Source organism: Aquarana catesbeiana, linkage group LG02 (genome assembly GCF_042186555.1).
Source record: "Aquarana catesbeiana isolate 2022-GZ linkage group LG02, ASM4218655v1, whole genome shotgun sequence".
Classification (NCBI taxonomy): domain Eukaryota; kingdom Metazoa; phylum Chordata; class Amphibia; order Anura; family Ranidae; genus Aquarana; species Aquarana catesbeiana.
In genome coordinates, this window is record NC_133325.1 from 311549538 (window position 1) to 311576962 (window position 27425).

Here is a 27425-nt window from a genome sequence, read left to right on the forward strand (position 1 = left end):
GTCCTTCTCTTCTCTCCTCAGCGGTGTGGAGCTCTAACAATGCATGTCTTCTCCGCTAGGCTCCGCCTCCTGCACCTGTAGGACTTTTTTTAACATCTCGCAAGCGCACTGCTCCAGTGTGAGGCACTTTGCAGGCTCTATTTTCAGCGCTAAAGCGCCTCAGTGTACACACAGGTATATGTAGCCACCAGCAGTTGATGGCGTAGATCAAGGTAACCTGCCACCCTTATCTTTGATTGTTTTAGGACTTTGAAAGAAACTGTTGGTAGTATGTTGCCTTGACCTGTTCACTTATTTCTGTGATTGACAGCTAGTTACATTTATTGGAAAACTGGCCTGTGTATGATTAACATTTGCATTGTATTTTGTAACTTTGGAACACAGATTACCATATCCTACAACTCTGTCACTCAATACATATATGTAAGTGAAAGGTATGCATACAGAGCTTTTCTATAATCTCATGAATTATATACATATCTCTTTTACTCTGTGTTCTCATATTGAGAATGTTATTACTGTATTTTTATATGTAATGATATTTTTAATAAAGAAAAGTACAAAACACAAATGTATTTTTGCTAATTTATTTCATAATTTGTTTATGTATTGTGGAGTATTAATGTTAGATGCCAACAGCATGGTCTTTAGTATCCATTTGTTTTGTAAAACTTTGCCCGCGCAATACAATCATTCGAGTAGTCCTTCCCAGTTGTATTACTGTCAACTGCATCAAAACTTTGGACGTTGTCTGGACCCATGTTGTATGCTGCTAAAGCACCTGTGATAAAAAAGGTTATATTTGTTTAAAAATTGACCAGTATGATTTAAAAAGGACAATATCATGTGCCTAGAAAATACAAATACACTGTTCACTTTGCAAGGGCAATTGCACTTTACAAGAGCATGTCCCCCAGACCTTAGTGAATGTGGTAAAAATTCACTTTGTAAAGAATACCCAATCATGCACAAGGAAAATAAAAAAACAAAAAACGCTTTTTTGCTTGCATACCATTCCCTTACGCAGTGAAGTATATTTGCCTTCAGTAATTCAACCCTATAATCTTGTCTTTTCTTCTGCGGATAGAAAGGAACCTCTGTATAAGCCCTGAGTTGCTTCGAGCTCTCACAGGACTGAGCGCTGGAAGGGGTCTTTTTTTTTGGTTTTTAAAATTTTGATGGCTTAATAGTGAGGCAAAGGAGGGGGGCATAAAAATTAACCTGTTGCTAACAGGTTCACTTTAAAGCATACTTTTACCATTTTACAAAACATCAGGATATTCCTCTGCTAGAGATTAGTGACTTGACAATTAGGAAAGATGAAGGAGGGAATGTGCTTTTATAAAGCACTGACCGCTCCCATATTTAACATGACATGTTCTTTTTAAGATATCCAATCATTTTATATACTGTATGCTGGATATTTGAGCATTTGAATCTCCACGGATTACACATTTGATCATGTGGATGATTACCTTTCATAACCTGGCTTCTTGACCAGCTTGGAAATTTTTGCTTGATTGCTTCAAACATGGAAATCAGTATTTCTGTGGCCTGTAAAATATGCTCTTCACTGTCCCATGCTCCTCGTGGAGTATGCCATCTTTTGTCGATCTGGTGTTAAGAAAATCATATGATCTGTTAGTTGAGCTTTAAAAAGTACATACAATTAATATCACATTTAGTTGCAGCAGATTGGGGAAGAAATACTGTATGCTGTATTGTTCCATTAAAATCTACATAATGTGGTATTAAACCCAAAAATCATTAGATGTGATAGTTTTCTTCTTTTAGGTTTTTTCCTCTTTGTTTTCACCTGGTGATCTGGCCAGTAATGTACCACCTGAATTAGAGTGCTCCCACTCTGATGAATGGGCACAGCAGACAGCAGCATTGTCATTTGGTGGGGGGGGGGGGTGTTAGATGTGCTAGCAGATATAAATACACTAACAAATTGAAGCTGAACTCCAGCTAACACTTAAAGCGGTGTACCGCCTGGGGGGAAAAAAATTGAAAGTCAGCAGCTACAAAATACTGTAGCTGCTACCTTTAAATATATGGACACCTGCCTGTCCAAGGAGTCCGATGTCTGCACCCTGGCCAATTTTCGGATTGGTTGTCAGGTGCTGCCGCCGCCATTCGTCATAAGGGAAGCCAGCAGTGAAGCCTTTAGGCTTCACAGCCGGTTCCCTACTGCGCATTCATTGCACTTTCTTATTGGCCCGGTGGTAGAGGAAGGAGGAGAGGGGTGAACTTCTGAGGGGTGGTGCTGTCTCCCAGAAGTGGGAAGAGTACATGTCAAAAACAGGTACCTGTTCCACGAACACCCCTCCCCCCCTTTCTGGAAAGGTGCCATATATGCATGGCACCAGAGGGGAGGAGGAAGTAGATAAGCGGAGGTTTCACTTTTGGGTGGAACTCTGCTTTAGGCGGTTACAGAAAACCTGTAACTGTAAGCACTCCTGCCAGCGTTGAATTGTTTGTCTCATCCCTGTAACTGATACTTCTGCAAGAACTTGTTTTTTGGAAAACAAGCTTACCAGCCAGATCAGCAGGTGAAAATAGAAGAAAGAGCCTAAAAAAAACATACAAAAAACAAATGCAGCCATCACATCTAAGAATTGGTAAGCTGCAATATAAGTGTAAGTGGTAGAGGAAAGCGCTTGCCAGTTAAATTAGCAATAGAAAAAATTATTTGCGCTGCGCTTGATATCAAAAAATTAAATAAAGTGGTATCAAAGATCCCTAGTGTATAAATATCAAATACGACTTACAAATTTCTATATGTGGTGTGTATCTTAACCTCTATATTATGCTTACATATCAAACACTAATGCCGCGTACACACGGTCGGACTTTTCGTCTACAAAAGTCCGACAGCCTGTCCGACAGACTTCCGACGTACCTTCGGCGGACTTGCGGCAGACTTTCTTACGAACGGACTTGCCTACACACGACCACACAAAAGTCCGACGGATTCGTACGTGATGACGTACACCGGACTAAAATAAGGAAGTTCATAGCCAGTAGCCAATAGCTGCCCTAGCATGGGTTTTTGTCCGTCGGACTAGCACACAGACGAGCGGATTTCGGGGTCCGTCGTACTTACGACGTAAAGATTTGAAGCATGTTTCAAATCTAAAGTCCGTCGGATTTGAGGCTAAAAAAGTCCGTTGAAAGTCCGGAGAAGCCCACACACGATCGGATTACCAGCCAGCTTTAGTCCGTCAGCGTCCGTTGGACTTTTGTAGACGAAAAGTCCGACCGTGTGTACGCGGCATAAGAGTGCAATGTGCATGTACACTCACGCCAAAGCAAACATAATCAAGTGATATATCAGATAACATGCAATATCTCACATCTAGTGTAGCATGCACAAAATCAAATCACATGAACATGAAATAACATAAAAGTGCTTGGTGCTTTTTAAACGCAGTCAAAATAATTTGAGCTTGGTGATCTCTTTATAATAAAGTGTCCATAAAATGTCCAAATTAAAAGTGCATCTGTGTTCAGCGAAATCCAACACATCAGGTGCAAATAAATCCAAGTGCTGCAATCAACTGTGATGAATCCTGGAAACCCCCCAAAGTGATTGCACTCACCTCAAAGCGTGTGACACAGTGGCTAACTATGTCAAATCACGCTTGGTAGCCCCTCTATGGGCTCTGCAAGGTCATATAGATCCGATCTCCACTCACTTTAGGTTGACAAGGCTCCATAGACATCCATATATAGAATGAAGAGAGACTACATAGTGTAATACTATCAACCACTATTTTATTAAAATATAAAAAAATCGCTTCCCCCAAAAGGGGTACTCACATTCTCCTGGTGCTGCTGTGCACCAGACAATAAAGCGCCGTGTAAAATCGCTAGTTAATGTGCCGCAGGGAATGTTTTTCCTCCTAGCTCAGCTGTATGCTTCTCGTCCGTCCTGGCCCCTCTCCTACGCGTGTTCGACACAGGGGGGTCACGTGTCTTCATCAGGGGGATGTGATTGGACGGATGCTCTATCACCTAAATACTCTCCCGGCGGCCATTTTGCCTGAGATCGCAGACTAGATCCTAATGGGCTACATTACTCTATCTCCTGTATTGCGAATCAATACAAAGACGCTGCATAGTTATAAGCTGTCACTATGTACCCAATTTTAAACCTATACTAATCCAGGACGGAGCATTTAGGAGGAAAAAACAAGATGCCCCGCTGCACCAAACATAGCTATACTTATTACAATACATATTTATTAACATAAAACCGATCATTAAAATATATGGTATAAGCGATACAAAGGACAATCAAAACGATAAAAGTGAATAAAATAAGATAAAACAATATTAAACAACCTTACATATCACAAATTTTCTTCCTTAGAATATCTCTAATATATTGCGAACGCTACCCCATATACAATATGCTAGGGGTTGCCATATGCCATAACTGTCATGGGACCTGTATATCTGAGTGAAAACATACAAGTGCCAAATTTGAGTGAAAACGCACAAGTGCCAAATTTAAAAAACAGCAGTCCCCATACCCCATTAACCCTTACATCGTTAAATCTTTTTATTAATCATCTGCAATTTCCAAATGAGGAGGAAGGGGGTGGGAGGTACGGGGGAGGGGGGGGGGGGGGTAAGGGGTGGTTGGTTCGATTGCATCTCCGTCCGAGAAACAATAACAATATGAAGGGGGGTTAATATCTTACTTGTGTGTAAAATCTTGTAAAGTAAATAAAATAGATCTATACCTTAAAGTGGCATACATAAATTATTCAACTTACTTCAACCCACATATATCTTGAGAGTAAATAAAAACTTTAAATTCAATTAAAAATTACTTAAAAAACATGTGAGATCAAACTCTTTGTTCAAGCCGCCAGGCGACAAGGAGCCAAGCTGGTAAATCCACCAGGATTCACGTTTGCTAATGTCCCTGGTGTAATTGGAGCCTCTCCAGTTACGTTTAGGTGCTTCAATTCCCCAAAATTTCATATCTTGCGTACTCTGATTATGAACCCTTTTAAAATGTATGGAGAGGTGATGTTTATCGTGTCCCTTTCTTATATTTCTTACATGCTCCTCCATACGATCTTTCAAAGCTCTAGTAGTACGGCCCACATAAATAAGATTACAGGGACATTTGATCGCGTATACCACCCCTATCGTGTCGCAAGATATAAAATCCTCTATGGTATGCAACTTACCCCTATGGGGATTAGAGAACTCCTTCACTCTCTTGTTATTAGAAGGTACCCTGACACAACTATAACATCTTCCACAGCCGAAAAAACCTTTCAGATTCCAAAACATTTTGGGCTTTGGTGGAGGTGGTTCTACTATATTGTGTACTAGGCTATCACGTAACGAGGGCGCCTTCTTGTAAACAATCTTAGGTTTATCGGACAATAGGTCTTTTAGGTGAGTATCTTGTTTGAGTACGCTCCAATATTTCTTTAAAATCCTCTCTACATCCTTACTTTGTAAACTGTAATCTAAAACAATACAAGTACCATCAAATTCTTTATTTCCCACAGCTGCGTTTTTGTCTCTCAGTAAATCATCCCTACTCAGGTTCCTGACCATATTTCTTTCTCTTTTCAGAAATTCTTTTCGGTATCCTTTATCTAAAAACATTCCTTCTAACCTATCTGATTGAGTTTCAAAGTCATCTTCAAGCGTGCAGTTTCTCCTCATCCTCATAAATTGGCCCCTGGGAATGTTATCAAGCCATGGTTTATGGTGACAGCTCGTAGTGGAAATATAGGAGTTACGATCTGTAGCTTTGAAAAAGGACCTCGTAATCATACCTTCTGATGTGTTGAGTATCTCCAAATCCAGGAAGTGTATACGGTCCTTATTTATATCCCAAGTCAAAGAGATATTACGATCATTATCATTCATGGTTTCTAATAGCGTCATTAATGATTCTTTACTCCCCTTCCACATGATTATAAGATCGTCAATAAACCTTTTATATAACACCATATCTGTATACTGTTCAACCATTACTGACTCCTCCTCCCACTTGGCCATATATAGGTTTGCTACGCTCGGGGCGAATTTAGCGCCCATAGCAACGCCCTTTATTTGCAGGAAGAATTTATTATTATACCAAAAGAAATTATGATGTAAACAAAAATCCAGACATTTCAAAATAAATCCACATAGGCCTTTATCAATCCCTTCCTCTTTATCAAGGGCCCATTTCACTGCTTCCAAGGCGCCCTCATGGTCAATGTTGGTATATAACGATGACACGTCTCCCGTAGCCATAATTATATCATTTTCCATGTTCAGTTCTTTTATCAATTGAAGGGTGTGCTTAGTGTCTTTAAGATAAGCACGTGTCTTTTTTACCAGAGGTTGTAAATGTAGATCTATATATTCCCCGAGCCTTGAGGTTAAGGACTCGATCCCACTCACAATGGGTCTTCCCGGGGGATTAGAACTATCCTTATGAATTTTCGGTAAGTAGTATATTACAGGAGTCCTGCTAACCGTGGGAATTAGATATTTGGCTTCTTGTTTATTTAAAAATTTGCTGTCCACACCGTGTTTGATAATGAGATCTAGTTCTTTCCTAAAAACCTTCGAAGGATCAGTGCTCAGCATCTGATACGTACTGTTATCACTCAGTATTCTGTTCATTTCATCTTTATATTGCTGCAGTGAAAGTACTACGATGCCCCCCCCTTTATCCGCTGGTCGTATTATTATGTCAGTTCTCCTCTCTAATGAATCCAGTCCTTTCTTGAGATCTCTATGCTCATATGCCTTCTTGATGGGTAATTGTTCCAGCTCAGTAATGACCAATTTCTTAAAAAGATCCACATATCTATTGTTGGCTATGTGTGGGTTGAAAACGGAGTTATTGCGCAGATTCGTAAATTTATTACTTACAGCGGTTCTTTCTACTGGATTTAGGGCGTAATATTTTTTAATATTAAGCTTCCTAATGAGTTTTTGCACCCCTATATAAATCTCAAACTTGTTTAACCCCTTCTTAGGTGCAAATTTAATACCCCTATCAAGAGTTAAAATTTCTTCTCTTGATAGGTCTTTGCCACTCAAATTGTATATTCCCTCACCTAATCTTCCCGCCTTCTTTTTCTGCTGTAGCCTTCGTCCAGCTCTTCCTCCTCTCTTTCTGGGTTTCTTGTTTCTCGGGTGTACCCATCCCTCTCCCTCCCTAAAAAAGACTCGTTGGGGTATTGATAACCATTATCCATCAGTGGTTGATAACTGTTATGTACAGGCACTCCATATTGATCCTGTGTGGATCTGTCATATCTCTCTCTCTGTGGTTTGGGTGAGTAGTATACTTCCCCTCTTTGAATATCACCTCTTTGTAGGGGAGGATATCCCTGGTTCCTGGGTTGGGGTGGTGGGGGTGGCGGGGGATCCCCATATGGTTGGCGTCGACCACCCCTGTAAGGTGTCCCTTGTTGGTGTCCCTGGTTCCTATATTGTTGTGGTCCATAGAAGGGTTGTTCCCTCTGTTGTCCACCCCTCCTGTAGGGCGTATAGTTGGGTGCATGTCCCCTTCCATACTGGTGTCCACCTTGCTGGTTTCTATAACCATTTCCTCTACTGTACGGTACTCCATAGCCCCAATTCCCTTGATTAAAGGGGGGGCCCTGATGATGGTTTCTGTGCCTATACTCATTTGGTCCTTGATTTTCATAATAATCATTCTGCGATTTTTTCGGAGGGTATTGGTAGGGTGTATAAGGTTGCTTATCCTCGTATCGATACGAGGGGTGCTTGTTGTTAGCTGGTCCCCTATCCTGTTGCTGGGGGTTTTTTATCTCCTGAGGTTGCACCCCTCTTACCTCTTCATTCCGATCACTAGTGGTTCCACCTTGTGGATTCACCATATTATTGTTTTCCAACGTGGATTGCCAGCGGTAAACCCGCTTGTTTTGGTAATCTTCAAGGTCCCTTATGTATTTCTTCTTTTTTCCATTTTTATTCTCCAAATCTTTTTTTTGCATATTTTTCTGTAGCTCTCCCATAAGTCTAATATATTCAGGTGTCTCTTTAAGTGGATACATTTTATCCCTAATCTCCTTGATTTGATTATCTAGCAATTTTAGCTTACGTTGTTTCCTCTTAATCAAAAACTCCATAACCTCTCTCCCTTTTCCCTCAAAAAAGGTAAACCATTCATCTATATCGTCTTTTCCTAACAAGCCATCATTAATGGGGACATCCCATCGCAGTTTCCTGGGGATCAAATTGTCCTTTAGATATTTTTCCACAGTGGATTGGTCCCACCATACATTGCTTTTTTTGTCCATACAGTGACCCAGTTTTCTGAATGACTGTGCAAGGTCATCTTCCCTAGATTTTTTGTCAGAGAATAGATCCTCCAGATCTAATTCTCTATTATCAAAAAAAGCGAATGGATCCATAGGCTACTAACAAGTGTATGAAATAATGGTTAAAACAAAAAGAGGGAAATCTTGCGAGCCACAATGATCCAGTGCCCAATGTGCATAAATGTGAAACTCCTAAACAAACAAAATATATGTAGATAACTGTGAATATCTAGCAGCACACGCAGTTCACGTATTCATATCCGTGCACAAGTATAGAAAAAATTATTTGCGCTGCGCTTGATATCAAAAAATTAAATAAAGTGGTATCAAAGATCCCTAGTGTATAAATATCAAATACGACTTACAAATTTCTATATGTGGTGTGTATCTTAACCTCTATATTATGCTTACATATCAAACACTAAGAGTGCAATGTGCATGTACACTCACGCCAAAGCAAACATAATCAAGTGATATATCAGATAACATGCAATATCTCACATCTAGTGTAGCATGCACAAAATCAAATCACATGAACATGAAATAACATAAAAGTGCTTGGTGCTTTTTAAACGCAGTCAAAATAATTTGAGCTTGGTGATCTCTTTATAATAAAGTGTCCATAAAATGTCCAAATTAAAAGTGCATCTGTGTTCAGCGAAATCCAACACATCAGGTGCAAATAAATCCAAGTGCTGCAATCAACTGTGATGAATCCTGGAAACCCCCCAAAGTGATTGCGCTCACCTCAAAGCGTGTGACACAGTGGCTAACTATGTCAAATCACGCTTGGTAGCCCCTCTATGGGCTCTGCAAGGTCATATAGATCCGATCTCCACTCACTTTAGGTTGACAAGGCTCCATAGACATCCATATATAGAATGAAGAGAGACTACATAGTGTAATACTATCAACCACTATTTTATTAAAATATAAAAAAATCGCTTCCCCAAAAGGGGTACTCACATTCTCCTGGTGCTGCTGTGCACCAGACAATAAAGCGCCGTGTAAAATCGCTAGTTAATGTGCCGCAGGGAATGTTTTTCCTCCTAGCTCAGCTGTATGCTTCTCGTCCGTCCTGGCCCCTCCCCTACGCGTGTTCGACACAGGGGGGTCACGTGTCTTCATCAGGGGGATGTGATTGGACGGATGCTCTATCACCTAAATACTCTCCCGGCGGCCATTTTGCCTGAGATCGCAGACTAGATCCTAATGGGCTACATTACTCTATCTCCTGTATTGCGAATCAATACAAAGACGCTGCATAGTTATAAGCTGTCACTATGTACCCAATTTTAAACCTATACTAATCCAGGACGGAGCATTTAGGAGGAAAAAACAAGATGCCCCGCTGCACCAAACATAGCTATACTTATTACAATACATATTTATTAACATAAAACCGATCATTAAAATATATGGTATAAGCGATACAAAGGACAATCAAAACGATAAAAGTGAATAAAATAAGATAAAACAATATTAAACAACCTTACATATCACAAATTTTCTTCCTTAGAATATCTCTAATATATTGCGAACGCTACCCCATATACAATATGCTAGGGGTTGCCATATGCCATAACTGTCATGGGACCTGTATATCTGAGTGAAAACATACAAGTGCCAAATTTGAGTGAAAACGCACAAGTGCCAAATTTAAAAAACAGCAGTCCCCATACCCCATTAACCCTTACATCGTTAAATCTTTTTATTAATCATCTGCAATTTCCAAATGAGGAGGAAGGGGGTGGGAGGTACGGGGGAGGGGGGGGGGGGGGGTGGGGGGGGGTAAGGGGTGGTTGGTTCGATTGCATCTCCGTCCGAGAAACAATAACAATATGAAGGGGGGTTAATATCTTACTTGTGTGTAAAATCTTGTAAAGTAAATAAAATAGATCTATACCTTAAAGTGGCATACATAAATTATTCAACTTACTTCAACCCACATATATCTTGAGAGTAAATAAAAACTTTAAATTCAATTAAAAATTACTTAAAAAACATGTGAGATCAAACTCTTTGTTCAAGCCGCCAGGCGACAAGGAGCCAAGCTGGTAAATCCACCAGGATTCACGTTTGCTAATGTCCCTGGTGTAATTGGAGCCTCTCCAGTTACGTTTAGGTGCTTCAATTCCCCAAAATTTCATATCTTGCGTACTCTGATTATGAACCCTTTTAAAATGTATGGAGAGGTGATGTTTATCGTGTCCCTTTCTTATATTTCTTACATGCTCCTCCATACGATCTTTCAAAGCTCTAGTAGTACGGCCCACATAAATAAGATTACAGGGACATTTGATCGCGTATACCACCCCTATCGTGTCGCAAGATATAAAATCCTCTATGGTATGCAACTTACCCCTATGGGGATTAGAGAACTCCTTCACTCTCTTGTTATTAGAAGGTACCCTGACACAACTATAACATCTTCCACAGCCGAAAAAACCTTTCAGATTCCAAAACATTTTGGGCTTTGGTGGAGGTGGTTCTACTATATTGTGTACTAGCCTATCACGTAACGAGGGCGCCTTCTTGTAAACAATCTTAGGTTTATCGGACAATAGGTCTTTTAGGTGAGTATCTTGTTTGAGTACGCTCCAATATTTCTTTAAAATCCTCTCTACATCCTTACTTTGTAAACTGTAATCTAAAACAATACAAGTACCATCAAATTCTTTATTTCCCACAGCTGCGTTTTTGTCTCTCAGTAAATCATCCCTACTCAGGTTCCTGACCATATTTCTTTCTCTTTTCAGAAATTCTTTTCGGTATCCTTTATCTAAAAACATTCCTTCTAACCTATCTGATTGAGTTTCAAAGTCATCTTCAAGCGTGCAGTTTCTCCTCATCCTCATAAATTGGCCCCTGGGAATGTTATCAAGCCATGGTTTATGGTGACAGCTCGTAGTGGAAATATAGGAGTTACGATCTGTAGCTTTGAAAAAGGACCTCGTAATCATACCTTCTGATGTGTTGAGTATCTCCAAATCCAGGAATTGTATACGGTCCTTATTTATATCCCAAGTCAAAGAGATATTACGATCATTATCATTCATGGTTTCTAATAGCGTCATTAATGATTCTTTACTCCCCTTCCACATGATTATAAGATCGTCAATAAACCTTTTATATAACACCATATCTGTATACTGTTCAACCATTACTGACTCCTCCTCCCACTTGGCCATATATAGGTTTGCTACGCTCGGGGCGAATTTAGCGCCCATAGCAACGCCCTTTATTTGCAGGAAGAATTTATTATTATACCAAAAGAAATTATGATGTAAACAAAAATCCAGACATTTCAAAATAAATCCACATAGGCCTTTATCAATCCCTTCCTCTTTATCAAGGGCCCATTTCACTGCTTCCAAGGCGCCCTCATGGTCAATGTTGGTATATAACGATGACACGTCTCCCGTAGCCATAATTATATCATTTTCCATGTTCAGTTCTTTTATCAATTGAAGGGTGTGCTTAGTGTCTTTAAGATAAGCACGTGTCTTTTTTACCAGAGGTTGTAAATGTAGATCTATATATTCCCCGAGCCTTGAGGTTAAGGACTCGATCCCACTCACAATGGGTCTTCCCGGGGGATTAGAACTATCCTTATGAATTTTCGGTAAGTAGTATATTACAGGAGTCCTGCTAACCGTGGGAATTAGATATTTGGCTTCTTGTTTATTTAAAAATTTGCTGTCCACACCGTGTTTGATAATGAGATCTAGTTCTTTCCTAAAAACCTTCGAAGGATCAGTGCTCAGCATCTGATACGTACTGTTATCACTCAGTATTCTGTTCATTTCATCTTTATATTGCTGCAGTGAAAGTACTACGATGCCCCCCCCTTTATCCGCTGGTCGTATTATTATGTCAGTTCTCCTCTCTAATGAATCCAGTCCTTTCTTGAGATCTCTATGCTCATATGCCTTCTTGATGGGTAATTGTTCCAGCTCAGTAATGACCAATTTCTTAAAAAGATCCACATATCTATTGTTGGCTATGTGTGGGTTGAAAACGGAGTTATTGCGCAGATTCGTAAATTTATTACTTACAGCGGTTCTTTCTACTGGATTTAGGGCGTAATATTTTTTAATATTAAGCTTCCTAATGAGTTTTTGCACCCCTATATAAATCTCAAACTTGTTTAACCCCTTCTTAGGTGCAAATTTAATACCCCTATCAAGAGTTAAAATTTCTTCTCTTGATAGGTCTTTGCCACTCAAATTGTATATTCCCTCACCTAATCTTCCCGCCTTCTTTTTCTGCTGTAGCCTTCGTCCAGCTCTTCCTCCTCTCTTTCTGGGTTTCTTGTTTCTCGGGTGTACCCATCCCTCTCCCTCCCTAAAAAAGACTCGTTGGGGTATTGATAACCATTATCCATCAGTGGTTGATAACTGTTATGTACAGGCACTCCATATTGATCCTGTGTGGATCTGTCATATCTCTCTCTCTGTGGTTTGGGTGAGTAGTATACTTCCCCTCTTTGAATATCACCTCTTTGTAGGGGAGGATATCCCTGGTTCCTGGGTTGGGGTGGTGGGGGTGGCGGGGGATCCCCATATGGTTGGCGTCGACCACCCCTGTAAGGTGTCCCTTGTTGGTGTCCCTGGTTCCTATATTGTTGTGGTCCATAGAAGGGTTGTTCCCTCTGTTGTCCACCCCTCCTGTAGGGCGTATAGTTGGGTGCATGTCCCCTTCCATACTGGTGTCCACCTTGCTGGTTTCTATAACCATTTCCTCTATTGTACGGTACTCCATAGCCCCAATTCCCTTGATTAAAGGGGGGGCCCTGATGATGGTTGCTGTGCCTATACTCATTTGGTCCTTGATTTTCATAATAATCATTCTGCGATTTTTTCGGAGGGTATTGGTAGGGTGTATAAGGTTGCTTATCCTCGTATCGATACGAGGGGTGCTTGTTGTTAGCTGGTCCCCTATCCTGTTGCTGGGGGTTTTTTATCTCCTGAGGTTGCACCCCTCTTACCTCTTCATTCCGATCACTAGTGGTTCCACCTTGTGGATTCACCGTATTATTGTTTTCCAACGTGGATTGCCAGCGAAATTGGAAGCAGTGAAATGGGCCCTTGATAAAGAGGAAGGGATTGATAAAGGCCTATGTGGATTTATTTTGAAATGTCTGGATTTTTGTTTACATCATAATTTCTTTTGGTATAATAATAAATTCTTCCTGCAAATAAAGGGCGTTGCTATGGGCGCTAAATTCGCCCCGAGCGTAGCAAACCTATATATGGCCAAGTGGGAGGAGGAGTCAGTAATGGTTGAACAGTATACAGATATGGTGTTATATAAAAGGTTTATTGACGATCTTATAATCATGTGGAAGGGGAGTAAAGAATCATTAATGACGCTATTAGAAACCATGAATGATAATGATCGTAATATCTCTTTGACTTGGGATATAAATAAGGACCGTATACACTTCCTGGATTTGGAGATACTCAACACATCAGAAGGTATGATTACGAGGTCCTTTTTCAAAGCTACAGATCGTAACTCCTATATTTCCACTACGAGCTGTCACCATAAACCATGGCTTGATAACATTCCCAGGGGCCAATTTATGAGGATGAGGAGAAACTGCACGCTTGAAGATGACTTTGAAACTCAATCAGATAGGTTAGAAGGAATGTTTTTAGATAAAGGATACCGAAAAGAATTTCTGAAAAGAGAAAGAAATATGGTCAGGAACCTGAGTAGGGATGATTTACTGAGAGACAAAAACGCAGCTGTGGGAAATAAAGAATTTGATGGTACTTGTATTGTTTTAGATTACAGTTTACAAAGTAAGGATGTAGAGAGGATTTTAAAGAAATATTGGAGCGTACTCAAACAAGATACTCACCTAAAAGACCTATTGTCCGATAAACCTAAGATTGTTTACAAGAAGGCGCCCTCGTTACGTGATAGGCTAGTACACAATATAGTAGAACCACCTCCACCAAAGCCCAAAATGTTTTGGAATCTGAAAGGTTTTTTCGGCTGTGGAAGATGTTATAGTTGTGTCAGGGTACCTTCTAATAACAAGAGAGTGAAGGAGTTCTCTAATCCCCATAGGGGTAAGTTGCATACCATAGAGGATTTTATATCTTGCGACACGATAGGGGTGGTATACGCGATCAAATGTCCCTGTAATCTTATTTATGTGGGCCGTACTACTAGAGCTTTGAAAGATCGTATGGAGGAGCATGTAAGAAATATAAGAAAGGGACACGATAAACATCACCTCTCCATACATTTTAAAAGGGTTCATAATCAGAGTACGCAAGATATGAAATTTTGGGGAATTGAAGCACCTAAACGTAACTGGAGAGGCTCCAATTACACCAGGGACATTAGCAAACGTGAATCCTGGTGGATTTACCAGCTTGGCTCCTTGTCGCCTGGCGGCTTGAACAAAGAGTTTGATCTCACATGTTTTTTAAGTAATTTTTAATTGAATTTAAAGTTTTTATTTACTCTCAAGATATATGTGGGTTGAAGTAAGTTGAATAATTTATGTATGCCACTTTAAGGTATAGATCTATTTTATTTACTTTACAAGATTTTACACACAAGTAAGATATTAACCCCCCTTCATATTGTTATTGTTTCTCGGACGGAGATGCAATCGAACCAACCACCCCTTACCCCCCCCACCCCCCCCCCCCCCCTCCCCCGTACCTCCCACCCCCTTCCTCCTCATTTGGAAATTGCAGATGATTAATAAAAAGATTTAATGATGTAAGGGTTAATGGGGTATGGGGACTGCTGTTTTTTAAATTTGGCACTTGTGCGTTTTCACTCAAATTTGGCACTTGTATGTTTTCACTCAGATATACAGGTCCCATGACAGTTATGGCATATGGCAACCCCTAGCATATTGTATATGGGGTAGCGTTCGCAATATATTAGAGATATTCTAAGGAAGAAAATTTGTGATATGTAAGGTTGTTTAATATTGTTTTATCTTATTTTATTCACTTTTATCGTTTTGATTGTCCTTTGTATCGCTTATACCATATATTTTAATGATCGGTTTTATGTTAATAAATATGTATTGTAATAAGTATAGCTATGTTTGGTGCAGCGGGGCATCTTGTTTTTTCCTCCTAAATGCTCCGTCCTGGATTAGTATAGGTTTAAAATTGGGTACATAGTGACAGCTTATAACTATGCAGCGTCTTTGTATTGATTCGCAATACAGGAGATAGAGTAATGTAGCCCATTAGGATCTAGTCTGCGATCTCAGGCAAAATGGCCGCCGGGAGAGTATTTAGGTGATAGAGCATCCGTCCAATCACATCCCCCTGATGAAGACACGTGACCCCCCTGTGTCGAACACGCGTAGGGGAGGGGCCAGGACGGACGAGAAGCATACAGCTGAGCTAGGAGGAAAAACATTCCCTGCGGCACATTAACTAGCGATTTTACACGGCGCTTTATTGTCTGGTGCACAGCAGCACCAGGAGAATGTGAGTACCCCTTTTGGGGGAAGCGATTTTTTTATATTTTAATAAAATAGTGGTTGATAGTATTACACTATGTAGTCTCTCTTCATTCTATATATGGATGTCTATGGAGCCTTGTCAACCTAAAGTGAGTGGAGATCGGATCTATATGACCTTGCAGAGCCCATAGAGGGGCTACCAAGCGTGATTTGATATAGTTAGCCACTGTGTCACACGCTTTGAGGTGAGCGCAATCACTTTGGGGGGTTTCCAGGATTCATCACAGTTGATTGCAGCACTTGGATTTATTTGCACCTGATGTGTTGGATTTCGCTGAACACAGATGCACTTTTAATTTGGACATTTTATGGACACTTTATTATAAAGAGATCACCAAGCTCAAATTATTTTGACTGCGTTTAAAAAGCACCAAGCACTTTTATGTTATTTCATGTTCATGTGATTTGATTTTGTGCATGCTACACTAGATGTGAGATATTGCATGTTATCTGATATATCACTTGATTATGTTTGCTTTGGCGTGAGTGTACATGCACATTGCACTCTTAGTGTTTGATATGTAAGCATAATATAGAGGTTAAGATACACACCACATATAGAAATTTGTAAGTCGTATTTGATATTTATACACTAGGGATCTTTGATACCACTTTATTTAATTTTTTGATATCAAGCGCAGCGCAAATAATTTTTTCTATACTTGTGCACGGATATGAATACGTGAACTGCGTGTGCTGCTAGATATTCACAGTTATCTACATATATTTTGTTTGTTTAGGAGTTTCACATTTATGCACATTGGGCACTGGATCATTGTGGCTCGCAAGATTTCCCTCTTTTTGTTTTAACCATTATTTCATACACTTGTTAGTAGCCTATGGATCCATTCGCTTTTTTTGATAATAGAGAATTAGATCTGGAGGATCTATTCTCTGACAAAAAATCTAGGGAAGATGACCTTGCACAGTCATTCAGAAAACTGGGTCACTGTATGGACAAAAAAAGCAATGTATGGTGGGACCAATCCACTATGGAAAAATATCTAAAGGACAATTTGATCCCCAGGAAACTGCGATGGGATGTCCCCATTAATGATGGCTTGTTAGGAAAAGACGATATAGATGAATGGTTTACCTTTTTTGAGGGAAAAGGGAGAGAGGTTATGGAGTTTTTGATTAAGAGGAAACAACGTAAGCTAAAATTGCTAGATAATCAAATCAAGGAGATTAGGGATAAAATTTATCCACTTAAAGAGACACCTGAATATATTAGACTTATGGGAGAGCTACAGAAAAATATGCAAAAAAAAGATTTGGAGAATAAAAATGGAAAAAAGAAGAAATACATAAGGGACCTTGAAGATTACCAAAACAAGCGGGTTTACCGCTGGCAATCCACGTTGGAAAACAATAATACGGTGAATCCACAAGGTGGAACCACTAGTGATCGGAATGAAGAGGTAAGAGGGGTGCAACCTCAGGAGATAAAAAACCCCCAGCAACAGGATAGGGGACCAGCTAACAACAAGCACCCCTCGTATCGATACGAGGATAAGCAACCTTATACACCCTACCAATACCCTCCGAAAAAATCGCAGAATGATTATTATGAAAATCAAGGACCAAATGAGTATAGGCACAGCAACCATCATCAGGGCCCCCCCTTTAATCAAGGGAATTGGGGCTATGGAGTACCGTACAATAGAGGAAATGGTTATAGAAACCAGCAAGATGGACACCAGTATGGAAGGGGACATGCACCCAACTATACGCCCTACAGGAGGGGTGGACAACAGAGGGAACAACCCTTCTATGGACCACAACAATATAGGAACCAGGGACACCAACAAGGGACACCTTACAGGGGTGGTCAACGCCAACCATATGGGGATCCCCCGCCACCCCCACCACCCCAACCCAGGAACCAGGGATATCCTCCCCTACAAAGAGGTGATATTCAAAGAGGGGAAGTATACTACTCACCCAAACCACAGAGAGAGAGATATGACAGATCCACACAGGATCAATATGGAGTGCCTGTACATAACAGTTATCAACCACTGATGGATAATGGTTATCAATACCCCAACGAGTCTTTTTTAGGGAGGGAGAGGGATGGGTACACCCGAGAAACAAGAAACCCAGAAAGAGAGGAGGAAGAGCTGGACGAAGGCTACAGCAGAAAAAGAAGGCGGGAAGATTAGGTGAGGGAATATACAATTTGAGTGGCAAAGACCTATCAAGAGAAGAAATTTTAACTCTTGATAGGGGTATTAAATTTGCACCTAAGAAGGGGTTAAACAAGTTTGAGATTTATATAGGGGTGCAAAAACTCATTAGGAAGCTTAATATTAAAAAATATTACGCCCTAAATCCAGTAGAAAGAACCGCTGTAAGTAATAAATTTACGAATCTGCGCAATAACTCCGTTTTCAACCCACACATAGCCAACAATAGATATGTGGATCTTTTTAAGAAATTGGTCATTACTGAGCTGGAACAATTACCCATCAAGAAGGCATATGAGCATAGAGATCTCAAGAAAGGACTGGATTCATTAGAGAGGAGAACTGACATAATAATACGACCAGCGGATAAAGGGGGGGGCATCGTAGTACTTTCACTGCAGCAATATAAAGATGAAATGAACAGAATACTGAGTGATAACAGTACGTATCAGATGCTGAGCACTGATCCTTCGAAGGTTTTTAGGAAAGAACTAGATCTCATTATCAAACACGGTGTGGACAGCAAATTTTTAAATAAACAAGAAGCCAAATATCTAATTCCCACGGTTAGCAGGACTCCTGTAATATACTACTTACCGAAAATTCATAAGGATAGTTCTAATCCCCCGGGAAGACCCATTGTGAGTGGGATCGAGTCCTTAACCTCAAGGCTCGGGGAATATATAGATCTACATTTACAACCTCTGGTAAAAAAGACACGTGCTTATCTTAAAGACACTAAGCACACCCTTCAATTGATAAAAGAACTGAACATGGAAAATGATATAATTATGGCTACGGGAGACGTGTCATCGTTATATACCAACATTGACCATGAGGGCGCCTTGGAAGCAGTGAAATGGGCCCTTGATAAAGAGGAAGGGATTGATAAAGGCCTATGTGGATTTATTTTGAAATGTCTGGATTTTTGTTTACATCATAATTTCTTTTGGTATAATAATAAATTCTTCCTGCAAATAAAGGGCGTTGCTATGGGCGCTAAATTCGCCCCGAGCGTAGCAAACCTATATATGGCCAAGTGGGAGGAGGAGTCAGTAATGGTTGAACAGTATACAGATATGGTGTTATATAAAAGGTTTATTGACGATCTTATAATCATGTGGAAGGGGAGTAAAGAATCATTAATGACGCTATTAGAAACCATGAATGATAATGATCGTAATATCTCTTTGACTTGGGATATAAATAAGGACCGTATACACTTCCTGGATTTGGAGATACTCAACACATCAGAAGGTATGATTACGAGGTCCTTTTTCAAAGCTACAGATCGTAACTCCTATATTTCCACTACGAGCTGTCACCATAAACCATGGCTTGATAACATTCCCAGGGGCCAATTTATGAGGATGAGGAGAAACTGCACGCTTGAAGATGACTTTGAAACTCAATCAGATAGGTTAGAAGGAATGTTTTTAGATAAAGGATACCGAAAAGAATTTCTGAAAAGAGAAAGAAATATGGTCAGGAACCTGAGTAGGGATGATTTACTGAGAGACAAAAACGCAGCTGTGGGAAATAAAGAATTTGATGGTACTTGTATTGTTTTAGATTACAGTTTACAAAGTAAGGATGTAGAGAGGATTTTAAAGAAATATTGGAGCGTACTCAAACAAGATACTCACCTAAAAGACCTATTGTCCGATAAACCTAAGATTGTTTACAAGAAGGCGCCCTCGTTACGTGATAGGCTAGTACACAATATAGTAGAACCACCTCCACCAAAGCCCAAAATGTTTTGGAATCTGAAAGGTTTTTTCGGCTGTGGAAGATGTTATAGTTGTGTCAGGGTACCTTCTGATAACAAGAGAGTGAAGGAGTTCTCTAATCCCCATAGGGGTAAGTTGCATACCATAGAGGATTTTATATCTTGCGACACGATAGGGGTGGTATACGCGATCAAATGTCCCTGTAATCTTATTTATGTGGGCCGTACTACTAGAGCTTTGAAAGATCGTATGGAGGAGCATGTAAGAAATATAAGAAAGGGACACGATAAACATCACCTCTCCATACATTTTAAAAGGGTTCATAATCAGAGTACGCAAGATATGAAATTTTGGGGAATTGAAGCACCTAAACGTAACTGGAGAGGCTCCAATTACACCAGGGACATTAGCAAACGTGAATCCTGGTGGATTTACCAGCTTGGCTCCTTGTCGCCTGGCGGCTTGAACAAAGAGTTTGATCTCACATGTTTTTTAAGTAATTTTTAATTGAATTTAAAGTTTTTATTTACTCTCAAGATATATGTGGGTTGAAGTAAGTTGAATAATTTATGTATGCCACTTTAAGGTATAGATCTATTTTATTTACTTTACAAGATTTTACACACAAGTAAGATATTAACCCCCCTTCATATTGTTATTGTTTCTCGGACGGAGATGCAATCGAACCAACCACCCCTTACCCCGGTTGATAGTATTACACTATGTAGTCTCTCTTCATTCTATATATGGATGTCTATGGAGCCTTGTCAACCTAAAGTGAGTGGAGATCGGATCTATATGACCTTGCAGAGCCCATAGAGGGGCTACCAAGCGTGATTTGACATAGTTAGCCACTGTGTCACACGCTTTGAGGTGAGCGCAATCACTTTGGGGGGTTTCCAGGATTCATCACAGTTGATTGCAGCACTTGGATTTATTTGCACCTGATGTGTTGGATTTCGCTGAACACAGATGCACTTTTAATTTGGACATTTTATGGACACTTTATTATAAAGAGATCACCAAGCTCAAATTATTTTGACTGCGTTTAAAAAGCACCAAGCACTTTTATGTTATTTCATGTTCATGTGATTTGATTTTGTGCATGCTACACTAGATGTGAGATATTGCATGTTATCTGATATATTACTTGATTATGTTTGCTTTGGCGTGAGTGTACATGCACATTGCACTCTTAGTGTTTGATATGTAAGCATAATATAGAGGTTAAGATACACACCACATATAGAAATTTGTAAGTCGTATTTGATATTTATACACTAGGGATCTTTGATACCACTTTATTTAATTTTTTGATATCAAGCGCAGCGCAAATAATTTTTTCTATACTTGTGCACGGATATGAATACGTGAACTGCGTGTGCTGCTAGATATTCACAGTTATCTACATATATTTTGTTTGTTTAGGAGTTTCACATTTATGCACATTGGGCACTGGATCATTGTGGCTCGCAAGATTTCCCTCTTTTTGTTTTAAATTAGCAATAGTCTGCTGCACCTGGGATTCCCTGAACACCAGGACTATGTAATGATTAAGCCCAGGTTCACACTGACAGCGGGTTTGAAATGAAATTCAGCTGAATTTGCATAATTTCATTCCCGCATGTCAGTCTGACTGTGGGTTCCTGCACAGATGTCTATACAAAATCGCACCCCAAAGTCACCAAAAGTAGTACAGAAATTACTTTTGGGAATCGGTGCGGCGTTGCACCGATTCAGACGGTGCAATAGCCGCCAATTCGGCATGCGATTTGACATGTCAAATTGCATGCCAAATCACATCAATGTGAACCTAGGCTAAATGTGTGAGATGCGCCGACTGTGTGATGGGATTAAAAAAAATAACCCACTATAAGGCCCCTTTCACACTGAGGTAACTGCCAGTAAAACACTGAGCGCTTTTGAAGAGCTTTTCAGACGCTTTTGAAGCGCTTTCCATTCATTTCAATAGAGAGGGGCGTTTTTCACCAATCTGCCAGTGCACTGCCCCACTGTGAAAGCATTCATTGATTTTAATAAAAATAGGTTTTCGTGAGATTTTCAGGCGCTTTTTTTTTATCATGAAAGCGCCTCAGTGTGAAAGGGCTCTTAGGGAATGAACGTGTGTTAATGCAAGGAATTGTGTGTATATCCTGGACTGTCTGATGAGTATCACTGCCAGATATACATGTAGATAAACACAAATAATAAACCTGTGTGAATGACAACAAAGTGTGTGTGTGAGCTTATCTAACCAATCAAGGTACAGATAGATTGTGCAAAGTATCTATTAAAAAATATCTAAAAATCACTTTAAACACAAACAAAAACAACAAAGGTGAATGAATTAGAGAGTGAACTAAAGAACATTCTAAAAAGTTCCAAAAAGATTAGGATACAGATCCCAAGGTGTACGGTCGCCTCACAGACTATGGCATGAAAACACCGCCGTGTTCGAAGGTAATTCAATTGGCTGCTTACCAGACCCGCACGGGTCACTGAGCGTGTGTGCTGATCCACAGCTTTTGGACTGTGTTGCTCTGTATACCAGCTTGCGGAGACTTAAGATGGACACCGGCTCCCGGCAGACACTGATGGATCAGTAAATGTGTGTACTCATCCACAGATGATGAGACGGGTTCCTCTGTACAACAACCTGCGGTGGCTTGAGTGGAGAACCAACTCTCAGCTCGTAGTGGAATGTAGAAATCGAAGGTAGCCTGATGGTGCATTACCGTTGGTAAAATCACGTACACAGAGCAACGCAGTCCAAAAGCTGTGGATCAGCACACACGCTCAGTGACCCGTGCGGGTCTAGTAAGCAGCCAATCAAATTACCTTTAAGCACAGTGGTGTTTTCATGCCATAGTCTGTGAGGCAGTTGTACACCTTGGGATCTGCATTCTAATCTATTTGGTACTTTTTAGATTGTTCTTTAGTTCACTTTCTAATTCATTCACCTTTGTTTTTGTTTAAAGTGATTTTTAGATAATTTTTAGATACTTTGCACAATTTATCTGTACCTTGATTGGTTAGATAAGCTCACACACACTTTGTCATTCACACAGGTTTATTATTTGTGTTTATCTACATGTATATCTGGCATACTCATCAGACAGTCTAGGTTATACACACAATTCCTTGCATTAACACACGTTCATTATAGTGGGTTCATTTTTTAATCCCATCACACAGTCAGTGCATATCGCACATTTAAGCTGCAATATAATAAAGGTTTGCTTTTGGGTTTATTACCGCTTTAATGAGTCTTCTTAAACACCGTGTAATGAATGCTGTTATGTGTTAGGCATTTGTGCCAAAAATAGTTTTTCTGCCCCTAGAAGGCGATAGGAATGCATATAAATCCTTTATGCAGCTTTAAAAACTTGTGAAGGAACTTAGAAGCATGCAGGCTGAATGCACCTTGAAGTGGATGTAAGCCCTCAGATATACTCAGTGAAATGAACAGCGTCAGATTATACACAGAGGTGAAACAAATCTCCCTACATAAGTTTTACTTGTATATCTGCTGTCTTCAGCTTTATATATTCTTTACAAAGCACACATGGTTTTAGAATTTTCACTTCCTCATTCAGCAGTAGCAGTGTAATGTTGGATTACACTGGGAGACAGCTGATTGGAGGAAAGGCACACACCCCCCACCACATAGGCATAGACTTTCACTGTTCTGTGAGTAGAGCAGCTTTCTGCTAATCTATTTATAGCACCCACCCTGCCACAAATTTCAGGCTGGTTTTATCATGTGTCGGAGAAGTTGTCAGGAGTTATCAGGCTGATAACAGAAGAACGGAGCAGGAGAAGGACACGGGACTTAGTGCTTTGAAGAGAGATAAGAAAACACCGCAGATATGTGCCCAGCTCAAATTTCATGAATCGGGTTTACATCCACTTTAATGCACTTTGCAGTTGCCTGGCTACACAAGCCCTCTTGACATGAACCAGCCCCTAAATATTTAAATGTATTGAGATCACAATGAAATCATTCTTCATGATCAGAGAAATAATTTTGATCATCATGTCTGCATACCCATATTTCACATGATAAACTTCAGAAAAAGTTGCGCAGATAACAGAGTATGATGAAAATAGTGTGCACTAAAGCAGAGATGCCAACAATCATGATATTAAAGCGGTTGTAAACCGCAGATGTTGTAAAAAAACACCTGCAAGGCAATGACATTATGAAATACCTTGGAACGAAGCCCTCCAGTGCTGTACTGTCACCGCTGAGAAGGCTGACATGTTTACCCCGTCTATCTTCCGGGTTCACACACTCCAGCTATGTCATTGGCCGAAGCCGCAATTATGTCACTCCCACGCATGCGTGTGGGGGCCCTAGTTTCCGACATGAAACTCTGAAGTTCTTGCAAGGTATGCCGGACCTTCAGAGCGCATGCGCCAGTGATGTCACTGGCTGCATGCAGGGTGAATATCACCTAAACTGTGTACGTTTTAGGAGATATTCATTTTACCTACAGGTAAGCCTTATTATAAGACCACGCAGGGTTTACTACCACTTTAAATTTATCACAGTGCACATCATTAAAATGCAACGTATAGTATTTTTAAAGTACAGCACCAGTCAACATGACAAAAAAAATACTGCTTTGAAGTCATAGCATGGAGCTATTTTTTCTTGGCCCTTATATACAGTGCCTTGCAAAAGTATTCACCCCCTTGGCATTTTTTGTGTTTTGTTGCCTCGCAACCTGGCATTAACATGGATTGTTTGAGGATTTGCATCATTTAATTTACAGAACATGCCCACAACTTTTGAAGATTTTTTTTTTTTATTGTGAAGCAAACAACAAATAGGACAAAATAACAGAAAAAGTCAATGTGCATAACTATTCAGCCCCCTAAAGTCAATACTTTGTAGAGCCACTTTTTGCGGCTATCACAGTTCCAAGTTGCTTTGGATAAGTCTCTATGAGCTTGCCACATCTTACCGCTGGGATTTTTGCCCATTCCTTCTTGCAAAATTGCTCCAGCTCCTTCAGGTTGGATGGTTTGCTCTTGTGAACAGCAATCTTTAAGTCTGACCACAGATTTTCTATTGGATTAAGGTCTGAGCTTTGACTAGGCCATTCCAACACATTTACATGTTTTCCCTTTAAACCACTCAAGTGTTGCTTTAGCAGTGTGTTTGGGGTCATTGTCCTGCTGGTAGGTGAACCTCCGTCCTAGCCTCAAATCACACACAAAGTACAGGTTTTGCTCAAGAATATCCCTGTATTTAGCACCATCCATCTTTCCCTCAACCCTGACCAGTTTTCCAGTCCCGACTGCTGAAAAACATTCCCACAGCATGATGCTGCCACCACCATGTTTCACTGTGGGGATGGTGTTCTTTGGGTGATGTGTTGGGTTTGCGCCAGACATAGCATTTTCTTTGATGGCCAAAAAGTTAAATTTTAGTCTTGTCAGACCAGAGCACCTTCCTCCATACATTTTGGGAGTCTCCCACATGGCTTTTCGCAAACTCAAAACTTGCCATTTTGTTTTTTGCTGAAAGTAATGACTTTCTTCTGGCCATTCTGCCATAAAGCCAACTCTATGGAGCGTACAGCTTATTGTCGTCCTATGTACAGATACTCCAGTCTCTGCTGTGGAACTCTGCAGCTCCTCCAGGGTTACCTTTTAGGTCTCTGTGCTGCCTCTCTGATTAATGCCCTCCTTGCCCGGTCCGTGAGTTTTGGTGTGCGGCCGTCTCTTGGCAGGTTTGCTGTTGTGCCATGTTCTTTCCATTTGGTTATGATAGATTTGATGGTACTCCTGGGGATCATCAAAGATTTGGATTTTTTTTTTTTATAACCTAACCCTGACTTGTACTTCTCAACAACATTGTCCCTTACTTGTTTTGAGAGTTCCTTGGTCTTCATGGCAGTATTTGGTTATTGGTGCCTCTTGCTTAGGTGTTGGAGCCTCTGGGGCCTTTCAAAAAAGGTGTGTATATGTAATGACAGATCATGTGACACTTAGATTGCACACAGGTGGACATCATTTCACTAATTATGTGACTTCTGAAGGTAATTGGCTGCACCAGAGCTTACGCATGCATACATACGCACATGCCAATTATCAGTTTTTTATTGAAAAATAGTTTTATGTATATATTTTTCTAATTTTACTTCACCAACTTAGACTATTGTGTTTTGATCCATCACATATAATTCGGATTAAAAAAAACATTGAATCAAAGGCTGTAATGTAACACAATAGATAAAAAGCCAAGGGGGTGAATACTTTTGCATGGCATTGTATTTGCATGCTGTGCATTATAAGTTGTTACCATATGCTTTTTATTGTCTATCCAGGGAGATGCAATTAGCAGACCTCCAGCTGTTGCAAAACTGTTGCAAAAAAGTCATATCATGCCTCTGGGTGTCATGCTTGTGGTTGTCAGAGTCTTGCTATGCCTCATGGGACTTGTAGTTCTGCAACAGCTGGAGGTCCACTAATTGCATATCCCTGGTCTATACTAATGGCCTCTGCTGAGGCGCCTCTCTGCAGAGGATTTTTCTTTTTTCATTTGTTTTATCCATTGCCAACACTACCCAACATGCTCTTAATGTGCTATGATTGTAATCTGTTTGTTATGCACATAGTGCCTGTATTTTTGAATTACCCTATTTATAAATAAAATAATAAATTTTTTTCTATATACACTGCATCCCCAGGAATGCGAGAGTTAAATGCTAGTCTTGGCTATGAGGAAGACAGAAATACTTATCGTACCTTACTCTTTGCTCTCACAGGCTTTCTTATGACCGATTGGCGTAAAAACCAGTAGATAATGAATATTAGCCTAACTCTGTGTCCCGTGATGTATGATAAAGAAATCCCAATTATCAGGTTTACATTACATATACTTAGAGGGATGATGGCAATCACACACCTAGTCTCTTTTTTCAATAGCCTTATGCCCCTTTCACACGGTCGGACCGTTCAGGTCCACCTGTCAGTTTTGACGGCGGACCTGAACGGGCGATCCATGTTAGCCTATGGAGCGACGGATGTCAGCGGAGACATGTCCGCTGACATCCGACCCGGTCCGATCTGCTAAAAGCAGACGGGTGGCCCTACGTTCAGATCTGTCGCTGGCGGATCGGATCGGGTGAGAACTGATTAAAACAGACATGCTGTCCGTTTTCGTCCAATCTCTCCATAGGCAGCAGCGGCGCTCGACAAGCCCCTCCCCGCGCAGAGAGGGACCTGTCATCCACCGGCTCAGCGGAGATCAACGGAGAGATCTCCCGCTGAGTCGGCGGACTGAGGCAGGCTCCGTGGAAGCGGAGTCCGCCTCGTCTGAAAGGGGCCTTAAGCATTATAGGAATTACAAATTCAGAAATGCTCCTGTCTTTCAAAACCTGGGCTTCAACAGCTATTCCGTTAAAGCCAGTGACTGTGAAACAGGATGGTAAATCTGTTCTTTAGACAAAAGAGCGTGTTGATCCAGTAAGCCTACAGAGCATCTGCCACCAGTCTTAACAGGTCAGCATACCACATCTGCCTTGGCCAGTCCAGAGCAATGAGAAATATCAGGGTGCCCCCATCTCAATCCTGTGAAGCACATAAGTAAGAAGCTTCAGGGGTAAAAGGCATAGATCAGGATGTACAGATCCTACAGAGCCATCAGAGCATT

The 27425-nt window shown here is 40.4% G+C and overlaps 1 protein-coding gene across 2 annotated transcripts in view; it reads right to left on the minus strand.

The window, feature by feature from the left end:
- Positions 1-573: 573 nt before the first annotated feature.
- Positions 574-27425, minus strand: part of LOC141127847 (lysozyme g-like) — a 77542-nt gene continuing 50690 nt past the window's right edge. For both annotated transcript variants that reach the window (XM_073614681.1, XM_073614682.1), the window contains exons 5-6: positions 1476-1614; positions 574-781 (exon numbers count right to left, since the gene is read on the minus strand). In XM_073614681.1, the coding sequence (XP_073470782.1) occupies positions 648-781; positions 1476-1614 (273 nt within the window). In that variant the 3' untranslated portion in view covers positions 574-647. The remainder of the gene's footprint in view (positions 782-1475; positions 1615-27425) is intronic.